This window comes from Marmota monax, unplaced genomic scaffold (assembly GCF_021218885.2).
Source record: "Marmota monax isolate L192 unplaced genomic scaffold, Marmota_monax_Labrador192_F-V1.1 WCK01_AAM20220418_F8-fsc00120, whole genome shotgun sequence".
NCBI classification, from domain to species: Eukaryota; Metazoa; Chordata; class Mammalia; order Rodentia; family Sciuridae; genus Marmota; species Marmota monax.
This window is the reverse complement of record NW_026694424.1, coordinates 2,175,348-2,194,958: the sequence shown is the minus strand read 5'-3', so window position 1 is coordinate 2,194,958 and position 19,611 is coordinate 2,175,348. Positions and strand designations below refer to the sequence as shown.

The 19,611-nt window shown below is 38.5% G+C and overlaps 1 protein-coding gene across 1 annotated transcript in view; it reads left to right on the top strand.

Moving 5' to 3' along the window:
- Nucleotides 1–19,611, top strand: part of Oxct1 (3-oxoacid CoA-transferase 1) — a 144,240-nt gene that overhangs the window by 13,810 nt on the left and 110,819 nt on the right. The window contains exons 4-7 of the mRNA XM_046468279.2: nt 7,194–7,329; nt 11,479–11,628; nt 15,823–15,929; nt 18,437–18,497. Of these exons, the coding sequence (XP_046324235.1) occupies nt 7,194–7,329; nt 11,479–11,628; nt 15,823–15,929; nt 18,437–18,497 (454 nt within the window). The remainder of the gene's footprint in view (nt 1–7,193; nt 7,330–11,478; nt 11,629–15,822; nt 15,930–18,436; nt 18,498–19,611) is intronic.

Sequence of the window (19,611 nt, the reverse complement as noted above, 5' to 3'; positions counted from 1 at the left end):
AGTGAATGACCAACTATATTCTGGTTTCTAGAATGAAACTGTAGACTTTGGAGGAGGTTTCAGAAATTTAAAACTATAGAATGCAAATGGGCCAGATGTGTCTTCATGGGTTATTTTATGGTTATGACTTTATTAGTCAGCTCCAGATAAGATTATCAGTACTCTCAATCTTGGGCAATTGAGGAGTTTACCAAAGAGAACTTTTTTTTCTTTTCTTTCTTTTTTTTAATTTTTTTTTTTTTAGTTATAGATGGACATACTACCTTTAATTAGTTATTTATTTTTATGTGGTGCTGAGGATCAAACCCAATGCCTCATGTATACTAGGTGAGCGCTCTACCACTGAGCCATAACCCCAGCTCTTTTTCTTTTCTTTTTATTAGAACAGTATAATTGTACATCATATTTGGGTTCATTTTGACAAAATCATACATGCAAGGAATTAGATTTTAATCCTCTTTCATCTCCCCTATTCCTCCCTCCTCCCTCCCTGCTAAGTGTACTTCATTTTTATTGTATCAGATTGCAGTGTGATGAGTAAGGGGATTTACTTAAAAGATAATCAATAACTTTTTTGACTGAATTAAAAAGCTATTCAATTTATTAAAATCAGACATATTCTCCTTGGAAAATTATTATATCTCTGTGTCTCTTTATTTTTCTGTAGTTATCTTTCTGGCTGTATCTGTCTATCATCAATTATATGTGTGTGTGTGTGTGTGTGTACATATAGATAGATGCTCTTAAAAAGTTTTTCTTTTGTTACGTTATTTCCTAAGACAAAATGGGTGAGAGAATACTAAAGTTGTTAATTTTTTTTTTTTTTTTTGCTGTTCAAGGTGTTCACATTATACCAAAAGTCATGCATGATTTAAGAATTTAAATTCCACCAATAAATTTTTTCTTATAAATAGGAAAAACAGAAACAAACAAACTCTTGGGTTTAGTAAAAAAGAAGTGGTGTTACCACTAGCCCTGATATAGAAGCAGTGAAGGGGGGAAGGAACCTCTGTCAGTATTTGTAAGAAAGCTTTATGTAGCAAGCTGTCCAGCTTGCTGTAATGTGTGAGGAAGAGGTAAATCCTGCATTTGTTCTTTCACCACCCACTTCAGCCATCCTGGTGGTGCCTCCCATTGGCTGAGCCCAGTTAGAAGTCAGTGACAAGGGAGGCTCATGAAGTTTGCAGGTCTGTCCCAGCTCAGAGCATTCTGAAGCTGGAAAATGGATCCAGACAGCAAACAGAAAATGACTGTGACTTTTGGTTTTTGTTTGTGTTAGAGAGGAGTCAGTGACAAGGAGCAAAGTGGAATTGAGCGGTAAGTTCATTTAGCAAATGTTCCACAAATATTTATATAGTTCTCTTTGTAGTCAAGGTGCTTGACTACAATAGTGAACAAATAGACCAAGATCCGTGCTCCATGCACTTTCCATTCTAGTAGGGAGAGGCAGACATTAAGTAGTCAGTATGAAGAATAAGTACATTTTCCAGTGTATTAGAAAGTTATGTATACCATGAAAAAAGAAAAAAAAAGTAGAGCCAATAAAGAGAATTGGGAACATAAGAGCAGAGGCAGGATTTAGGGTTCGGTTTGGTGACATTTGAGCACACTAGAAATAAGCAGGGGAGAGAGCCCTGCAAACATCCTGGGGAAGAGTTTCTAAGGCAGGGAAAGACCAGTGCAAAAGCCCTCAGTGGGAACATGCCTGACTTGTTGGAGTGGCAGCAGAAGTGGAGCAGGAAGCAGAAAGGAGCGTGGGAGGAGTGAAGCCAGAGATAAAAGGGCATTTGAGTACATGGGGCTAGCAGGTAGTCCTAGAGACCTTTCAGAGATAAAAGGGCATTTGAACACATGGGGCTAGCAGGTAGTCCTAGAGACCTTTGCTCTGCTGTGAGTAAATGAGCACCATTGCTAGGCTTTGGGCAGCGCATGGTCTGTTTGTTGCACTCAGTATTTATAGGGCTTACTTTGCCACCACATCATGAGTAGATAGATAGTAGGGGGCAGGAACAGAACCAGGAAAGGTTATTGTGCAGGGCACAGAGGAGAGTGGGAAATGGTCCAGTTATGGATAGATACTGAAGGTAGAGTCAGGATTTCCTGGTGATTTGATGGTGAGAATGTGAGACAGAAGTTAGATGGGTTTATTACTTTTGTGCTACGTAAGTGTATGGATGGGGCTGTCATCAGGTGAGATGGTGAAGGCACAGGAAGTTGGGGGGGTAGAATTGTTAACCTCAAGAACTGTGGGCCTAGTCAGGTATTAGGAGTAGGTTCAAAGAAGAAATAAGTAAATAAAGAATAGTTGGAAGGCATGTGTGCGCGCTCAAGCATCAGGGAGATGGAAAAGCTTCAGTGATCTGGCGACCTCTAGTGGATAAGTGTATTATTAACCTGTAGGGAATTACCGTATCTCCAAAGTTCATTCTTGAAAATAACTTAGGTTATTTAGACTTTAGTTTTTGTTCGAAACATATTGGAAATAAATAATAAATGATATAGCTATTGTTTATATACATGTGTAATGTGAAATATCATCAGCTCCAATATTTAAAGGCTACAAGTAAAAAACAAGTTTAATAGAAGCTGGACAATTACCTGTTACTTGGACACTACAGGATTATAGAGGGAGTTAAGAGACATGGAAGTGATACATTCTAAGAATTAAGAAGAAACCATTGGATCTTGGATGCACACTTGTGGGCATGAATAGTGGAGTGAAAGTGGAGAAAATGTGATTGTTTGAAGAAATGCCAGTGATTTGTCACACAGCCTGCCACATTTAGCACCTTTGCTGGTCCAACAAGTGGGTATCACGAGTGACATCAAATTATCCCCCAGTGCACCGTCCCACTGAGTTCTTTTGCCAAAGTCAGAACTCTGCAGCGGATCTGCTTCTGTATTGGGATGTGCAACAATTGTCTTACGAATGAATAGTTTCCCCTAGATACTTCTTGATTTCTATTTCATTCCCACCAGTAACCTCTACTTTAGTTCAGATGCTCATCATTGCTTGTTCGAGCTACATCAAGCCTTTGAACTGTTCCCTCTGCCTTTTGTTTCTGAATCTCTTCAGTAATACTATATCCTGTTATCCTTCTGCTTTAAGTTACTCTCAGGGTCTCCGTGTCCTTCTGGGTGAAGTCCCATGAGGCAGACCCCAACCTGGCCTTTCTCCCACCCCTCCTGCCCTGCCTCTGCCTCCAGTTCAGGTTGATGCTTCCTGATTGTCTCGGTGAGGATGTCCAGCTAGCTGCCTCTTGCCCTCAGACTGCCTCCTCCACTCTACTCTCAAAATGTGTTTTTTACTTCTATCCCTTAAGGGCCACCTTCTTGTGTAAGGCCTTCCCTTCAGTAAGGCTTTTTCTGCCTTGTTTCTCCTCCAGCAGTGGGGTTCTCAGCCTGCAGCGTGCTCATACCACTTCACGCACGCTTAGCATGTTCCCCTCTGCTGTCATGGTGGGTTTGCAGGTTTACTTCCTCTGTACTCCCAGAGCTATTCAGGGTGCAAGACCAGACCTCATTCATGGTTGTAGCCCCAGAGCCTGACATTCCAGCCCTGATTGTTAGGTAAATGAATCCTTTAGGCCACACAAATTCCATAGGGACTGAACCATCAGAGAACTAAAGGAGTTGGGAAGGGAATAAGTGAAGACTTCTGTTTCTGGGAGATATTTAGGCCTTTATTACTTTATTTCTCTTCCTCGGTCTCTATTTTTCTTCTTACAATCTTGGGAATTGAACTCAGGGGTACTCTAACACTGAGATATCTCCCCAGCTCTTTTTTATTTTTTTATTTTAGAAACAGGGTCTTCCAAAATTGCCCAGGCTGTCCTCCAACTAATGATCTCATGCCTAAGCCTTCTGAGTCACTGGGAGTGGAGGCATGAGCTGCTGTACCTGGCTACATTTCTGTCTTTTAAAAAAATCTCTATTGAAGTATAGTATGTAGTTATATAGAAAAGTGGACATATCCCAAATGTAGATGAAGTTTTGTCAGCTACACATCCATGTAACCAGCACCCAGATGAAGAAATGGGTATGACCAGTTCTCCAGAAAGCCCCCTTCCTGCTCCTGCTGGTCACTGCTCTCCTTTCCCACTACCAAAGTTAATCTTTATCCTCTCTTCTGATCTCATGCATTAGTTTCATCTTATTTTGAAGTTAATATTAAAGGAATAATGCAGTATGTACCCTTTTGTGTCTGACATCTTTTGCTCAACATATCATCCAAGATTCATGCATTGTTTGCTAGTGGTTATGAAGCCTTCATTCTCATTACTGTACTGTGTTTCATTGTGTAGATAAACCATTATTTATTTATTTGCAATGGGCATTTGGAAAACTCCTGTTTTAGCCATAATGAACAGTTGCTATTTTGAGTATCTTGTCTCTTGGTAAACATTAAGGATATATTGGGTACAGACCCTAGAGTGGATTTGCTGGCTCATAACATATTCGAATATGTTCAACATTAATAGATTCCTTTAACAGTTTTTCCAAAGTGGACGTATTTATTTTTTATTTATATATGACAGCAGAATGCATTACAATTCTTATTACACATATAGAGCACAATTTTTCATATCTCTGATGTATATTCACACCAATTTGTATCTTCATACATGTACTTTGGATTATAATGATCATCACATTCCACCATCATTTCTAACCCCATACCCCCTCCAACCCCTCTGCCCTATCTAGAGTTTGTCTGTTCCTCCCATGCTCCCTCTCCCTGTCCCACTATGAATCAACTTCCTTATATCAAAGAACATTTGGCATTTGGTTTTTGGGGATTAGCTAACTACATTTAGCATTATCTTCCCTAACTTCATCCATTTACCTGCAAATGCCATGATTTTTATTCTCTTTTATTGCTGAATAATATTCCGTTGTGTATATATACCACATTTTTTTTTATCCATTCATTTATTGAAGGCCATCTGGGTTGGCTTCACAGTTTAGCTATTGTGAATTGTTCTGCTATAAACATTGATGTGGCTGTGTTCCTGTAGTATGCTGTTTTTAAGTCCTTTGGGTATAGATTGAGGAGAGGGATAGCTGGGTCAAATGGTGGTTCCATTCCCAGACTTCCAAGAAATCGCCATATTGCTTTCCACATTAGCTGTACTAGTTTGCAGTCCCACCAGCAATGTATGAGTGTACCTTTTTCTCCACATCCTTGCCAACACTTGCCAAAAATATGCATTGGAGAAAAGATAGCCTCTTCAACAAATGGTTCTGGGAAAACTGAAAATCCATATGCAACAAAATGAAATTAAATCCCTATCTCTCACCATGTACAAAACTCAACTCAAAATGGATCAAGGACTTAGGAATAAAACCAGAGACCCTGCATCTAATAGAAGAAAAGTAGGTCCTCATCTCCATCATGTGGGATTAGGCCCCAACTTCCTTAATAAGACTCCTTTGGCTCAAGAATTAAAATTAAGAATCAATAAATGGGATGGACTCAAACTAAAAAGTTTCTTCTCAGCAAAAGAAACAATCTGTGAGGTGAATATACATTTTTGGGAGCAAATTTTTACCTCTCACACATCAGATAGAGCACTAATCTTTAGGGTATATAAAGAACTCAAAAAGTTAAACGCCAGAAAAATAAATAACCCAATCAATAAATGGGCCAAGGACCTGAACAGACACTTCTCAGATGATATACAGTCAATCAGCAAATATATGAAAAAAATGTTCATCATCGCTAGCAATTAGAGAAATGCAAATCAAAACCACTCTAAGATTTCATCTCACTCCCGTCAGAATGGCAGCTATTATGAATCCAAAGTGGAAGTATTGATTTTTAATCTCCTTAGCATATATGAGAGTTCTGGTGTTTTACACACTTGCCAACACTTGGCATTTTCTTCTTTGTTATTTAGCCCTTTTTTTATGTTTGTAGTGGTGTCTCGGGATATTCAACATTAAAACCATTTCACCCTTAAAAATAATTTCATAGCTTAAAGTCAAGTATTCTTTGTTATCTTAGAAATGTTTCCTTCCTCTAGTTGATTAAAATATTTCTGATATTTTTAAGGGGAGAGGGATTAGGTGACTGAAAATGGAGAAATGTTTATTCAAGTTTAAATCTTTCTTGTCATAGTGATTTTGCTTGAAAGTTTTGCTTTGAAAATGATGATAGAAATAAAGAAGAAATGCACAAACAGGAGGCCTTTACCTAATTAATTAAAAAAACAAATGCCAAACCACCTGCACCATGTCTAAGAATAAATTGAACTCCAACTTTAAAAAAATAGAGATATTAAGCAAAAATATATGTGATTTAACAGATACAGGATTACTTTTGCTACTTATAATCTTTTCGTTGTTTATTATTACTCTCCTAATGGGGGGGTAAAGAATGTACAAGTATGTAAATGTTCTCGAACAAAATATCTATAAAACTGTAAAAATGTCCATAGCTATTTGTAACTTGGGTTCATATTTCAATGAGTATGTCTTTCTTTTATTTCTTAAATACAAGAATGGCCCTCTTTCCTTTTTTGCACAGAAGGAGGTTCTCCATCTAAATCTTTCTTTGGGGTCAGTATTTCACCACCCCAAAGCACAGAACAAAAACCAATTAACCTCTTTGCTTTGATTACAACCCAGGATCGTTTTGTGGTAAGGGAAAGAACAAAATATACAATAAAAGTAGAAGATTGATGTGGGTTTACATATTGGCTATGTCCTTACTGCCTGAGATTTTGGAGAAAAAGTCACTTAAACCTTTTTTTTTTTTTTTTGGTACCCAGGCCTAAACTCAGCCACACTTGACTACACTGAAGATTGAACTTTGGCACTCGACCACTGAGCCACATCCCCAACCCTATTTTGTATTTTGTTTAGAGACAGGGTCTCACTGAGCTGCTTAGCACCTTGTTTTGCTGAGCCTGGCTTTGAACTTGCAATCCTCCTGCCTCAGCCTCCTGAACTGCTGGGATTATAGCCATGGGCCACTTTTGAGCTTTAGTTTCCTCAACTGTAAAATAAGACTAGCCACCCTGCATATTTCTTTGAGTGGCAGGGGATAGAGAGAATTTGGATGACATTCCTTAACAGAGGAGCATTTCCTTTTCTCCAAATAAATGAAATTCCATCTTTTTACAAAAATGTGATAACAGTGTTGTGTCAGATGTTCCTGTGATTTTAAGCTACCTTCGTTTTCCTTCTAGGGTTGATAACTTTGGCTTGGGTCTTTTACTTCGATCCAAGCAAATAAAACGCATGGTCTCTTCCTACGTAGGAGAAAATGCCGAATTTGAACGGCAGTTCTTATCTGGTGAATTAGAAGTGGAGCTGACACCTCAGGTGAGATTTCGCTGCTCTCCTTTCACAATGCTAGCTTGTTGAAAAGTGTACTCTGTCTCCTTAAAAGTTTCTTTGTACAAGACAGAGGATATGTTATTTTACCAAACCAAGGAATTGTGTTTATAAGTCAGATGTATTGATCACTAGAGGATGAGTATTTTATGCCACTGTATACCGAAGAGGGAGGTAGAAATACCTGTTTCAGGGTAAATTCCAGGTTTGAAATGATAATGTCCCCTGTGCCAGAAGCAAGCAATAGGCCTTGCTGAAAGGTTCAAGGATTGTCCTATAGAAGTCATTTTCTAGGAATCACCGAGTTAGAATTTGTGAGTGATCAGGTCTTGCTGAGGCACAGGAGCAATGAAGCCCGAAGAGGGTGAAACTGATGACATCACCAAGTATGGAGATCAGAGCCCAGTCCCCTGGGGACTGATGGTATAATAAGAAGCAAGCAATTACCTCGGTTTATCTAGCAAGCGTCCACTTGTTTTCTGCCTCACCTCCTAATGCATTGAAGAATTTGTCATAAAGGGAGGCGGTCTTTTGAATCCATCTGGGTTAAGTGGGGTCTACAAGTTACCTGTGCTGGTCTTCCACCTGGACATGTTCTGCCTTCATCTCTGATGTGGAACCCGCTGCTCTGCTTGAAAAGACTGTTACATCCAACTTCACCATGATGGTAATAATGTAATGTAGCAGAATATTAAAAAAAAATATTTTTCAGTAATTAAATCAGGTATATACTGGTCTAGAGAAAGTGTGAATGGAGGGCTGTTCTTTGTAAATGAGGTTTTACGCAATTGTAGGCACACCTGGTCACCCTATAGCATTGAACTCTATTTATCATAGCATTTCCCTACATTATTCTGTAAGGGTCCGGTGAAGCATTGGAGGAAGAGACCACCAAGAGACTGACTCATGCAATTGCAGAAGGTGATTTATTGAGATTCCAGCATGCTGGGGCTCCATGCTCACTCAAGAAGGGAGAGCAGCCCAGAGCCCAGAGCAGGGGCTGAGCACTGCTTAAGTACGCTTCTTGGGGAGGGCGGGGACTTTACATACATCACAGTCTCCTTTAACAAATCATCATACACCGCGGGAAAATCAAACAACAATTCCTAAACATGATTAGTTCATTCATTGGCGGGAACAGGTCGGTCGGGGGGTGATTGGTTACTCCTAAGCGGGGTACACATTCAAACTGATTGGTTTAGGCCCTGTGATGCCTACATGCAAGATCGCACAGGGCCCTAGGCTATTAATCAACTAAATGGCCAGTAGGGCGTTGTCTTAACTGCCTCAGGAATTTCAGGTTCTGGGTGTAGCAGAGGAATTTAACAATACCTAGTCCTTCACTTTTTAACTCAGGCCTTGCAGCTTAGGAACTTTACAATGCCCGGTCTTTTACATTTTAACTCAGGCTTTGCAGTTTAGAAGCAGCTTAGAAACTTTACCCTTTCAATTCTTACTCAATTTCCATTTAAACTTTGTGAAAAGACAAAGAATGCTTTCCTAGTCTGTTTAGGCTGCTATAACCAAATAGCATCATCTAGGTGGCTTGAACACCAGAAGTTTATTTCTCATAGTTTGGGAGGCTGGAGGGTTCAAGATCAAGGTGCCAGTAAGTTCATCTTCTGGCGATGGCTCTCTTCCTGGCTTGTGATGGTTAACTTCTTTCTGAGTTCTCTCACAACAGGTGACAAAGTGAGGGGGCTAATAAGAGTATGAGCAAACTCACTGTGTCTCTTCTTATAAGGACGCTAGTCCTATAAGATCATTTATGACACTTTCAACCTTAATTATCTCCTTGTGGGCCCATTCTCTAAATATAGTCACTTTGGGAGGGTGAGGGCTTCAACTTAGGAATTTAAGAGGCTCTCAGTACAGTCTGTGGCATATTCTTCTCCTTTTTACATTATAGGATGAGATACTTTATTCTGTGGGTTGTGGAGTTATTTAAAATTAACCTTTGTTACCTTTTGTATCTTCTACACTATACCCTAGTTTGTCGGAGGACATGTCAGGGTTCTCTGGAGGAACAGAATCAGTAGGAAGTATGATAATAAAAAGAGGATTTATTAGATTGGCTTATGTGACCAGAAGCTGGATAGTCCACAATGGCCGTCTGCAGGCTGGAGAGCTAGAGAAACCAGTAGCTGCACAAACCAAGAGGCTGAAGCCTCAGAATAAGAGGGATCAATGGTACTGCCCTAGTCTGAGACTCAAGTCTTCTGGAAACTCCCTGGAGAATCACTGGCAGAGTCTGCTTCAGAAGAGTGAAGAAAAAACATCTGATATTCTCAGAGGATTGCAGCAGCAATCAAGAAGAATTGAGTTTGCATCTGATGTTGCTTCCTTGTTCTTCCAACTTTTATTCCATCCAAGCCCTCAACCTATTGGACGGTATTCCCTGTGCTTAGGAAGGAGATGTCTCCACTTCAGTTGGCTGTCCCACATTTCAGTCATTCCTACACACACCCTGATTGACACACCCAGAAGCCACTTAATCATTGGCATCTCTTAATCCAATAGAGTTGACAATTCAAATTAACCATTACAGGTCATATAAAAGGGGAGGAACTTACTTAATATTTTTCTTTTTTTCTTTTTTTTTTTTTTAAGCTTGCATCCTATTTTGCAGCCCAAGAGCCCAAAGAGGAAGTGTTGATGAAGTGGTAGGGATTAGGACTCCTTTATGCAGTGAAGGTGGGAGCCTGGTGGTACCCTGCAGAGGGTCTGTCTGCAGAAATATTCTACTCTCAGGCTCTTACTCAATTGCACAGAGAAGTAGAGTATTCTGATAGTGTGTGTGTAATATATATATATATATATATATATATATATATATATATATATATGTAGGGAATTTTTTAAGGCTGTTTCAATAATTCTGTTTTTTGAATGTATTAACATAAACTGCAACACAAAGCAGAGTGGTCTCTGTCCATAGAAAGAATAGAGAACCAGTTATCAGGAAGATTTTCAGTTATGTTGCAAGTTCCTCCTTTCCCAGAATATCCCACCTACTTGAATGACCTGATCCCAATTGTTAGTCTCTTCTTTGAGTTAAATATTTAAAGACCTTAGTTACTGTAGAGAACAGTTCTAAAACTGGGTCAGTCTGAACAGACTGTCCCTAATAACTATATCAGTTCTTACTAATGATTAGCCCATGAGTTATCTAGTAAGGCATGATGTGGCAAGACCCCACCAGTAGGTTTTAGTGTTAGGGAGGGTGTCAGGAAATGTTCAGGACCAGTATAGATCTAGGGGAAATCTGGGTGGAAAGTTGGTTGTGGGTGAGACACCCAGGGAAACCAGGTATGAAATCACTGATACTAAGAAGAGGGAAGGATCAGCCATGGGAAAGATGACTAAAAGGAGACACAAAGAAACTTTGTTTGCAGCTATTTCTACTGTGAAACAAAGCTGGGAGTACTCTTGGCTTTTAAAAACCAATTGACCTGTTCTCTGTACCCTTTGCTTACCTTTGGATTTTTCTTAGATCATTTAGCAAATAAAATATTTATGAAAATGGTTTAAAATAAATATGAACACTTTACAGTGTTATTAATGATAGCACACAGTAAAACACAAAATTTAAAGATATTTTGGGAATGCATATAGCTAAAATTATATAATTTGGATGAAAATTGATTTAAAAAATATCAAAAGTAGGCATATGTAGAATGATGTCAGGAAACCAGTGGGAGGTCTGGAAGCTGATAGCACAACTAGACAAATAAGCAGTTACATTTTGTGGATTAATAATTTTGTGGGCTGGGGATGTGGCTTAAGCGGTAACGCGCTCGCCTGGCATGTGCAGGGCGCTGTGTTCGATCTTCAGCACCGCATAAAAATAAAATAAAGATGTTGTGTCCACCGAAAACTAAAAAATAAATATTAAAAAATTCTCTCTCTCTCTAAAAAAAAAAATAATGTACTGGTTTTTGCCTACAGACAGGTATTTCTTTTTCATGATCTTCTAGCCTTTGGGGTTACGGACATATGCACATCAAACTGTAGTGCTCTGTACTTCTTAGAATTGTAAGCTTTTCGAGAGTGGGAATATGTCTGTAAATGTTTCTGTGTCCCCAGACGATGCCTGCTTGGTGAACTTTTAACTGAGTGTTGCTTGTTCATTTGTAGGGCACACTTGCAGAGAGGATTCGTGCAGGTGGTGCTGGAGTTCCTGCGTTTTACACCAGCACAGGGTATGGGACCCTGGTTCAAGAAGGGGGAGCACCCATCAAATACAACAAAGATGGCAGCATCGCTATTGCCAGTAAGCCCAGGGAGGTAAGAAACAGCTCATCCAGACAGTGTACCTCTTTCCCCATGGCATTCTGGGTGGAATCACCGTGGTGAGAAAAAAACACTCACTTTCATCAGTGTATTTGTTGACATTTCCACCTAAACCTGGCTATCTGCCAGTAATTAAAATCACATAGATAAACTAGAATAAATATGAAGAAAAGAAGCTGTGATGCATATATACTGTACTACTCAAGATTAGTTGGCTGATATTATGGATGGTTTTAACAAATTTAGGAACATTTATGATTGCTGATTTTGCTATATGGAAAATGGAAAAGTTGTCTGATATGTATGAACCCATCCTGTGACTGAAGGTGCTAAAAAACAAGGGAAATCATAAGTTAGTCTGAAATCTTGAAAAGTGGAACACAGTTAAAATTATATGATGGAATTCATAGTTCATATTATCACCTTTATATTTTGTATGTTGAACACATGTGAACTTTTCATTTACTAAATCGATTGATTTAAAATACTGTGTACCTTTATAATAGTCTGTTTCAGTCACATAATAGGAAAGAGTAGACCTCTACATATAGGTATTTAAGTTACTCAGATCTGAGATAATTTTAAAAATTATACCAGTCAATGTTTCATAATTGTATTTTTTATGATCTTTTCATTCTTCTTTTCCAGATGGCTCAAGGGAATTAACTACTAGGGGGTGTTGCAGAAATGCTAAGATTATGCCTCTAGGGAAGTGAAAGTAGTCAGTGAAGTCATCTCTCACCACTTTTGTACATGTGGGGATGCTGGCTCTGCTCCTCCTTTTCTGGGGGACGGTAAAGGGTCATTGAACATGCCCCTCACTCGTCAGTGTTTATCTCCAACCATGTCCTCCATCTGGAGTTTTGCCTTCCTGCTGAGAGTGACCTATATTGATTCAAAGCTTGTATTAAATAATTTTCATATTTAATTTTGCTTTTTCCTTTTGCTAACTAATCAGGTTTAAAACATTTCTTGATAAGGAAAAAAAAAAGAGCCAAATTTTAAAAATGAAACTTAGTGGTATAAAAATAGTATAAAATTGCCCAGAAAAATTGAGTTAACACTTTGGTAGCTTGCTAGAAATTGTCGCATTAATTCACTCTGAGAAAATATGATAAACTAGAATCTTCCCTGAGTTTGTTTTTGCCTGGAGCCAGGTGCATGAATCTAGTAGTTTTGTCATTTTGACTGAACCCTCCAGGTATATGACAGATTATTCTTTGAAGCAGTTCTTCTTATCTCTTTATTTTCCTGGCCTTTGGTTTTAAGTGAACTAATTCCTTAGGTTAAGGATGTTTATTGAGACCCTTGCCTTTGCGGGGCACTGATCTAAGCAGTGTGAAGAAATGGATGGTCTAGACCAGGTCCGCCTGCAGTGGAGACACTGACAGTGAATGAACAAACACATAATGGGTGCAGTAGGCTACATGGAGAAAAGCCAAGGAGGTCAAGGGCAAAGAGAATGATCAGCAGGGACACAGCATTCCAGATTGGGTGGTCAGGGAAAGCCTTTCTCAGGAGGGTAGTATTTGATGGAGACCTGAACAGGTAAGAGAATGAGTAAGGTGCTCAGAGGGTCATGGCTTTAGTCAGAGGAAAAAGTAAGCACTACTTGGGATTGAGGCAGCCACAGGCTTGTCGTGTTTGGGGAACATCAGTTCATTGAGACTGGAGCAGAGAACATGAGGCAGAGAGGGGTAGGGATGCAAAATGAAGAGAGGCAGGAGCCGGATCCACACAGAGCTTGGAGTTCACGGAGTGTGGAGAGAAGCCAGTGAGAGTTTTGGAAGGGTGGGAATGTGATGTGACCTTAATTGTTTGTTGTGAACATCACTGTGGCTCTTGGGTGGTGACTTTTATGGTTTTTGTTGTTGCTGTTTGTAGGGGACCAAGAACAAGAAGCAGTGAGAAAGCTTAGGGGGCTGTTATATGAATCCTGATGGGAGTGGAAGGTGGCTTAGATAAGTGCTAACAGTGGAGTGTGGGTGAAGTGGTTGGAATCAGGATAGAAGTTGATGGAGGAACCACAACAGGATTTACTGATGGGCTGGTTGTGAGCTTAAGAATGGGCAAGGCACGGGCTAATCAAAGAGCTCTCCAGGGACATGGTACATTTACGATGTCCAGGAGACTCAAGAGGAAGATGGGTTTCCGCTGAAGGAAGAGTTAGAGCCAGGATGGGAACTTTGGAAGCTTTGGCACATAGCATTTAAACTCTCAGGGCTAGAAGGATGGCTTGGGCTTGCATGTAAATAGAGAGCACTTTCCTGACAGTTAAAGGTCAGGAGGAGGAGTGGGAGGAGGAAAATAAAAAGGCAAGAATGATTAGTGTCTTAATAAATGAAGAGAAAACCAAGGACTGATTTGGAAGAAGAGGGACAGTTTGGGAAGAGAGAGGGAGCCAGGGATCCTCTGAGTCAAATAGTGTGATGAAGCTGGGTAATATGAGGACTGGAATTGACCAGTGGATTGGAGAAGTGGAAGTCATTGACAACCTTAAGGAGTGGTTTTTCTAGAATAGAGAGGATGAAAATCTGATTGGAGTGGATTCAAGAAAGAACCTAGATGAAGAGGTAGAGACTGACTATCACAGCTCTTTCAAGTGAGTATAATAACTAGCTTGAAAAAAATAGTTCTTTCCCCCTTTTAAAATTTTAGAGTGGCTAGCACTGAGCAATAGCTAGTTTGCAGACATCAGAAAGTTATATAATTGGAATATAAAAGTAAAGCCAACTTCTTGACATTGCCCTGCATTCGCAAATATTTACTCCAGTTTCCCTGTATTTAAAACACTCCAATGTCATTACTGGTGTTTATAGTGATGGTATTTGAAGTACATATACCATTTTTTAAAAAAGCTTTGTATATTGATAGGCAGCTTATACATTTCTTTTATGTAAATTCATATTAAAAAGATCTTAATTCATCAATGAGTTTCAAGGATCACTAATATTTTCTAGCAGGAAACTGGGATAATATCTTTAAAGAAGCTTTTCTTTAATAAAGGATTTCTGTTTTTAAACCATTGTTAAAAAGTAGATGTGCCAAATTCCTATTGAAGCCTTCTCTTAGCTGCACTGAGTCTATTTTTCCACTAGGGGGTGCAGTAGGAACAAGAATGAGGTGCTTCTGTGGCTCCATCCTGAGCAGAGATGGAGTGCGGCTGTGGTGTTTGGTTCCACTCTTCCTTTGTCTTAATTCCCAGAGACAAATCCCCAACAAGAAGGGAACATAATGCTGAGGCAAAGATTCACCTTATTTTCTTCTCCACTCAACTCAAAGTAGAATCAAAGGGCAATAAACATACAAAAATCAGTAGCATTTCATGAGCTCTGTAATGACAGAAAGATGTAATAAGTTGTTATGTTTAATGTAGCAACAGAAACATGGTACACCTATGAATAAGCCTAAGAAAAATACATCCAGATTTTATGGAGAGAATGATAAAACTATTGAAGGAGATAAATGAAAACTTCAAAAGAGACATATGTTATAACCATGGGTGGGAAAATGGGAATCTGTCAGTTCTCTTCAAACTCATTTACTAATTCTGTGTATCCCAATTAAAATCTCAACAGGTGATTGTAGATCACAGACTAATGAGGAGAGAGGACTGGATTTTTATAACTATTTTATGTTTCAAAACAATACGTAGGGGCTGGGACTGTAGCTCAAGGGTAGAGTGTCTGCCTTGCACAGGTGAGGCACTGGGTTCGATCCTCAGCACCACTTAAAAATAAATAAAGATATGGTGTCCATCCACAACTAAAAAAATATTAAAAAAAAAACCAATACGTAGGCCATTTCATGTGTCCTAGATAGGTATTTTCTGGCACGGTGGGAAAGTGGAACTGTTTTTTTATGTTGCTTATGTAATCTGTACACACAAAAAATAAAAGGAGCATTAACATAGTTTATCCCTTAGACCTGAAGAACTTTCATTTCCTCAAATGCAGCAAACTTTCTCTTCACTGGGCCTTTGCACGTTCTGTATCCCAAACTCCCCTTGACCATTTTGATGAAGTCTTAGTTGCCTAACGCTACGTAAAAAGTCTCTGTTGAAATTCTTTTCCCTCTGGGAGACCCTCCCTCACTAGGCTAGTATCCTTCTTGTCTGCCTCTGTCAGAGAACATACCACAAACAAGACACGTGCAAACACCTGATCTTGCCCTCTTTGTCTCCTGCAGGTGAGAGAGTTTAATGGTCAGCACTTTATTTTGGAAGAAGCAATTACAGGGGATTTTGCTTTGGTGAAAGCCTGGAAAGCAGATCGAGCAGGAAATGTGATTTTCAGGTATTGTGATGGTTTAAAAAATTATTAACACAATACATGTCAGCACCTCTACGTTTCCTGAAATGACTGCAAAAAAGGTATCACAGTGAGTTTTCCATTTAAACATTCCTTTTAAAAATGACTTATGATCATACACACCCAGGTGTACGTGTACGTGTATGTGCATGCAGGGCTACTGCCATGCAGTCTTGCTGGTGCACTGAACCTGTGAGAGTCTGTTCTGATTAGCTATGTCTGTGTTGCACTGCTCATAAATTAAATATTTGGATCTATGTTCCCTTGTATGTAATCACAAGCAATTATTATTCCCTATGTATTATAGTTGTCAAAACTAGTTCTTTTTGTAGAAAACATGATGAGCACACAATTTTAATTTTGATACTGTTATTTGTGTACATTATCTTGTAATGTTAAAATTCCTTTGCTCCTCTGGAAAGATATTGCTACTAATAATTTAGGTCAGTTCTTTTCCAGCCCTATTGGTGTCTCCCAGAAAATGTTTATAATGATTCTATCTGAAAAGTTGATTATCTTTAATAATGCTGAACTTTCATTCTTATTATCTGCATAGCCACAGGCTTACTAGATTTTAGCATCTTGATTACCCTAAGCATACTGAATTCTGAGTATTTAGTGTCATAGATTTATAGACTGTGTAGTTGTGTTTTGACAATTGTGCCACCTTTGACTATACATGAGTTTTTCAAAATGTGTGCTCTTGAAGACAACACCTGTTAGGTTACAGAATAATTTTCCTATAATATTGCCATTTGTTGCTTTTAATTAACATTTTTTTAATACTTAGCATATACAGCTTTGTTGCTATCATAGTTAAATTCTTAGTGGTACTTTCCTGTTTTCTTTTTTTTTCCCCTAAATAATATATGTGATATTAACACTCTGATTTCCTGAATTCAGTCAGTTTTTGAAAATGTGACTACTTCTGGCAATTACAAGAGACATTTTACATGATCTCTACTTTGACATGTTGGCATATTGTTTGCGAAGCCTGTTGCTTTTTAAAAATGGTTAATGAAATTGTATAGTAGCGAATAGAAATGAGCTATTTTAAATATTCCCAGGAGTTTGTGCTGTGCTCTATTGCCTGGCTCAAAAGGCTGCACAAGGGCTATTCTAAGCCTTGACTTACTCTTACTCTATTGAATTTTGGTATAAATTGAAAGCTTCCCATCACTAATGGTCAAGTGACCTAGACTCTTAAGATACTTAGTGGGGCAACTGGTCCAGAGGCCTGCTTAAGCCATTGCTCAAATGGAAAGTGGTGGCCCTAAAAAAGTGAATAAGACATGGCTGTGACTGATTTTGTTCCACCATAGAGTGCCTATTGATGCATATTCCCAGAAACAAAAATATATGTTAATATTTATGGTCAGAGGAAGTATAACAATTGAGGAATGTGGGAAGCAAAGTTGATACCTTTTTGAATTTTTTATACATCATGTGATGTGGGTATTATACTTCCAAAAATTTCATCAGAAAATAATGTTGATTCTCCATCTGGGTACAGTGGCATATGCCTGTAATCCCAGCGACTCAGGAAGCAGGAGGATTGAAAGTTTGAGGCCAGTCTCAGCAGTTAAGCAAAGCCCCTCAGCAACTTAACAATACTCTGCCAAAAAAAAAAAATAAAAAAAAAAATAAAAAATAAGAAGGTGCTCAGAGGTAGAGCAAAACAAAAACGAAACAAGAAAACAGCAACAACAATAACAAAAAATACCTCACAAGCAAAAGGAAGAAAGAAAAAAGGAAAAGCTTTCTCCAGAACCTTTATAGGTGACGTACAAATTCCCAGAGACTGTTTCATTTAATTTCTGTAATAGGTTTTTCTTTAATAGAGAATGAAAATACTATATCTTTTCATATGAAGTACTCACTGATTTTCCTTTCTTAATGTTTTATTTATTTATTTTTATGTGGTGCTGAGGATTGAACCCAGTACCTTGCGTGTGCTAGGTGAGCGCTCTACCGCTGAGCCATAACCCCAGCCCTTCCTTTCTTAATATTTTAATGACAGCAGATTGTTTAGTGAAATACTTAATTATATAAGCAAAGTAGCATTCCTATTAAAAGATTAATGGATTTGTTTCAAATAGAGCAGATTAAAATCCATTTTATTTTTTATATATAAGCTGTATGTTGAATGCAAAAAATAATCCCTTAAAATAAACTGTGTAAATTGAATGAAGTGGCCATTATATGGTTAAAATTAATAAAATTAGGGCTGGGGTTGTGGCTCAGTGGTAGAGAGCTTGCCTAGCATGTGTGAGGCACTGGGTTTGATTCTCAGCACCACATATCAACAAATAAATAAATAAAGGTCCACCATAAGAAATAAAAAAATTAAATTAATAAAATTTTATTAGTGGAACATATGATACATTCTTGAAGAAGAGTTATAAATTCTTTTTAATCTACAACATTTTAAAATTGAAAGATGTTTCTTGTTTTTGGTCTTCTTTTTTCACTTTCTTATTTCTCGAATGCAGGAAAAGTGCGAGGAATTTCAACCTGCCGATGTGCAAAGCTGCAGACACCACAGTGGTGGAGGTAAGAGAAGAGGTCATTTCTGAATTCCTCATATCAGTTTTTTAACTTGATGTTTATGTATTAGTTCAAGAAGAAGCCAACAGTCTGTCTGTTCTCTGGAGGACAAACAACGGCAGCCTTTTGGTTTTGGATATGGAGGGATTCTGTTTAAATATAGAATAGTTGGTGTTGTGGCAGACAGATCTCTAGTCAGTTTTCTGGGCACTAGGATGCTCTCTTTTAGAATCTAACCATCGAGCAACTTATAAAAGTCTTTTGGTCCTTGAATAAAATAAGTAAACATTTCAAGATAATTTTTTTTGTTACCATCTGAGAAATATGTCAATCGATTTTGTCATCGGGCAGACATCATAGAATATACTTACACAAACTAAGGTACTGTGATATCACTAGGTCATATATTCTTATGGGACCCTCTTATCATATATGCAGTCAGCTGTTGACCAAAATATTATTTGGTACATGACTGTTTATAGTATTCTAGGAAAATAGTGAATTATATCAGAAGTTTATTCTCTTTCTGAAGTGAATGCTATGAGTTCTTCTTCTCTGATTATTTTTGTAGTGCTAGGGAATCCAGGGCCTGACACATGCTAGGCAAGTATCATTTCATTGAATTACATCCCCATCCCTGATGCTGTGAATTCTTTAAAGGCAGGAGGGTAGTACAGATATTTGCTTTGATGGGTTTCCATTTGGAGCAGTTGGATTCAGGAGTCACTGACCGACTCCTTTGGATGCCCAGGGTTTGGGAGTGGTGTTAACAATTACAGAGCCTTCCCAGAGTTAAGGCTCTAAAATAGGTGCTTTTACCAAAACCCTATCATTTTGGTTGTACATATTTGAACTCCAATGGAAACTTCAAAATGATTCTTCAGTTGCGTCTTTGATAATAAACTTGGAAACAAATGTTTATGGAAGTTTGAGATAGCTTTCCCTTGGAAGGACTTTACAGAAGACCACTTTGGGATCTGAGAAAAGAGACTACATGTTCCTGGTGTTTTTTTTATGATGGTGGTGGTATTTGTGGCATCTTTTGAGTTACCCATAATGTTGGTCAAGATGGTGTTTCATGGAGGCAGTTCAGTGGTATTTTTGAAACAATTAAACCTTT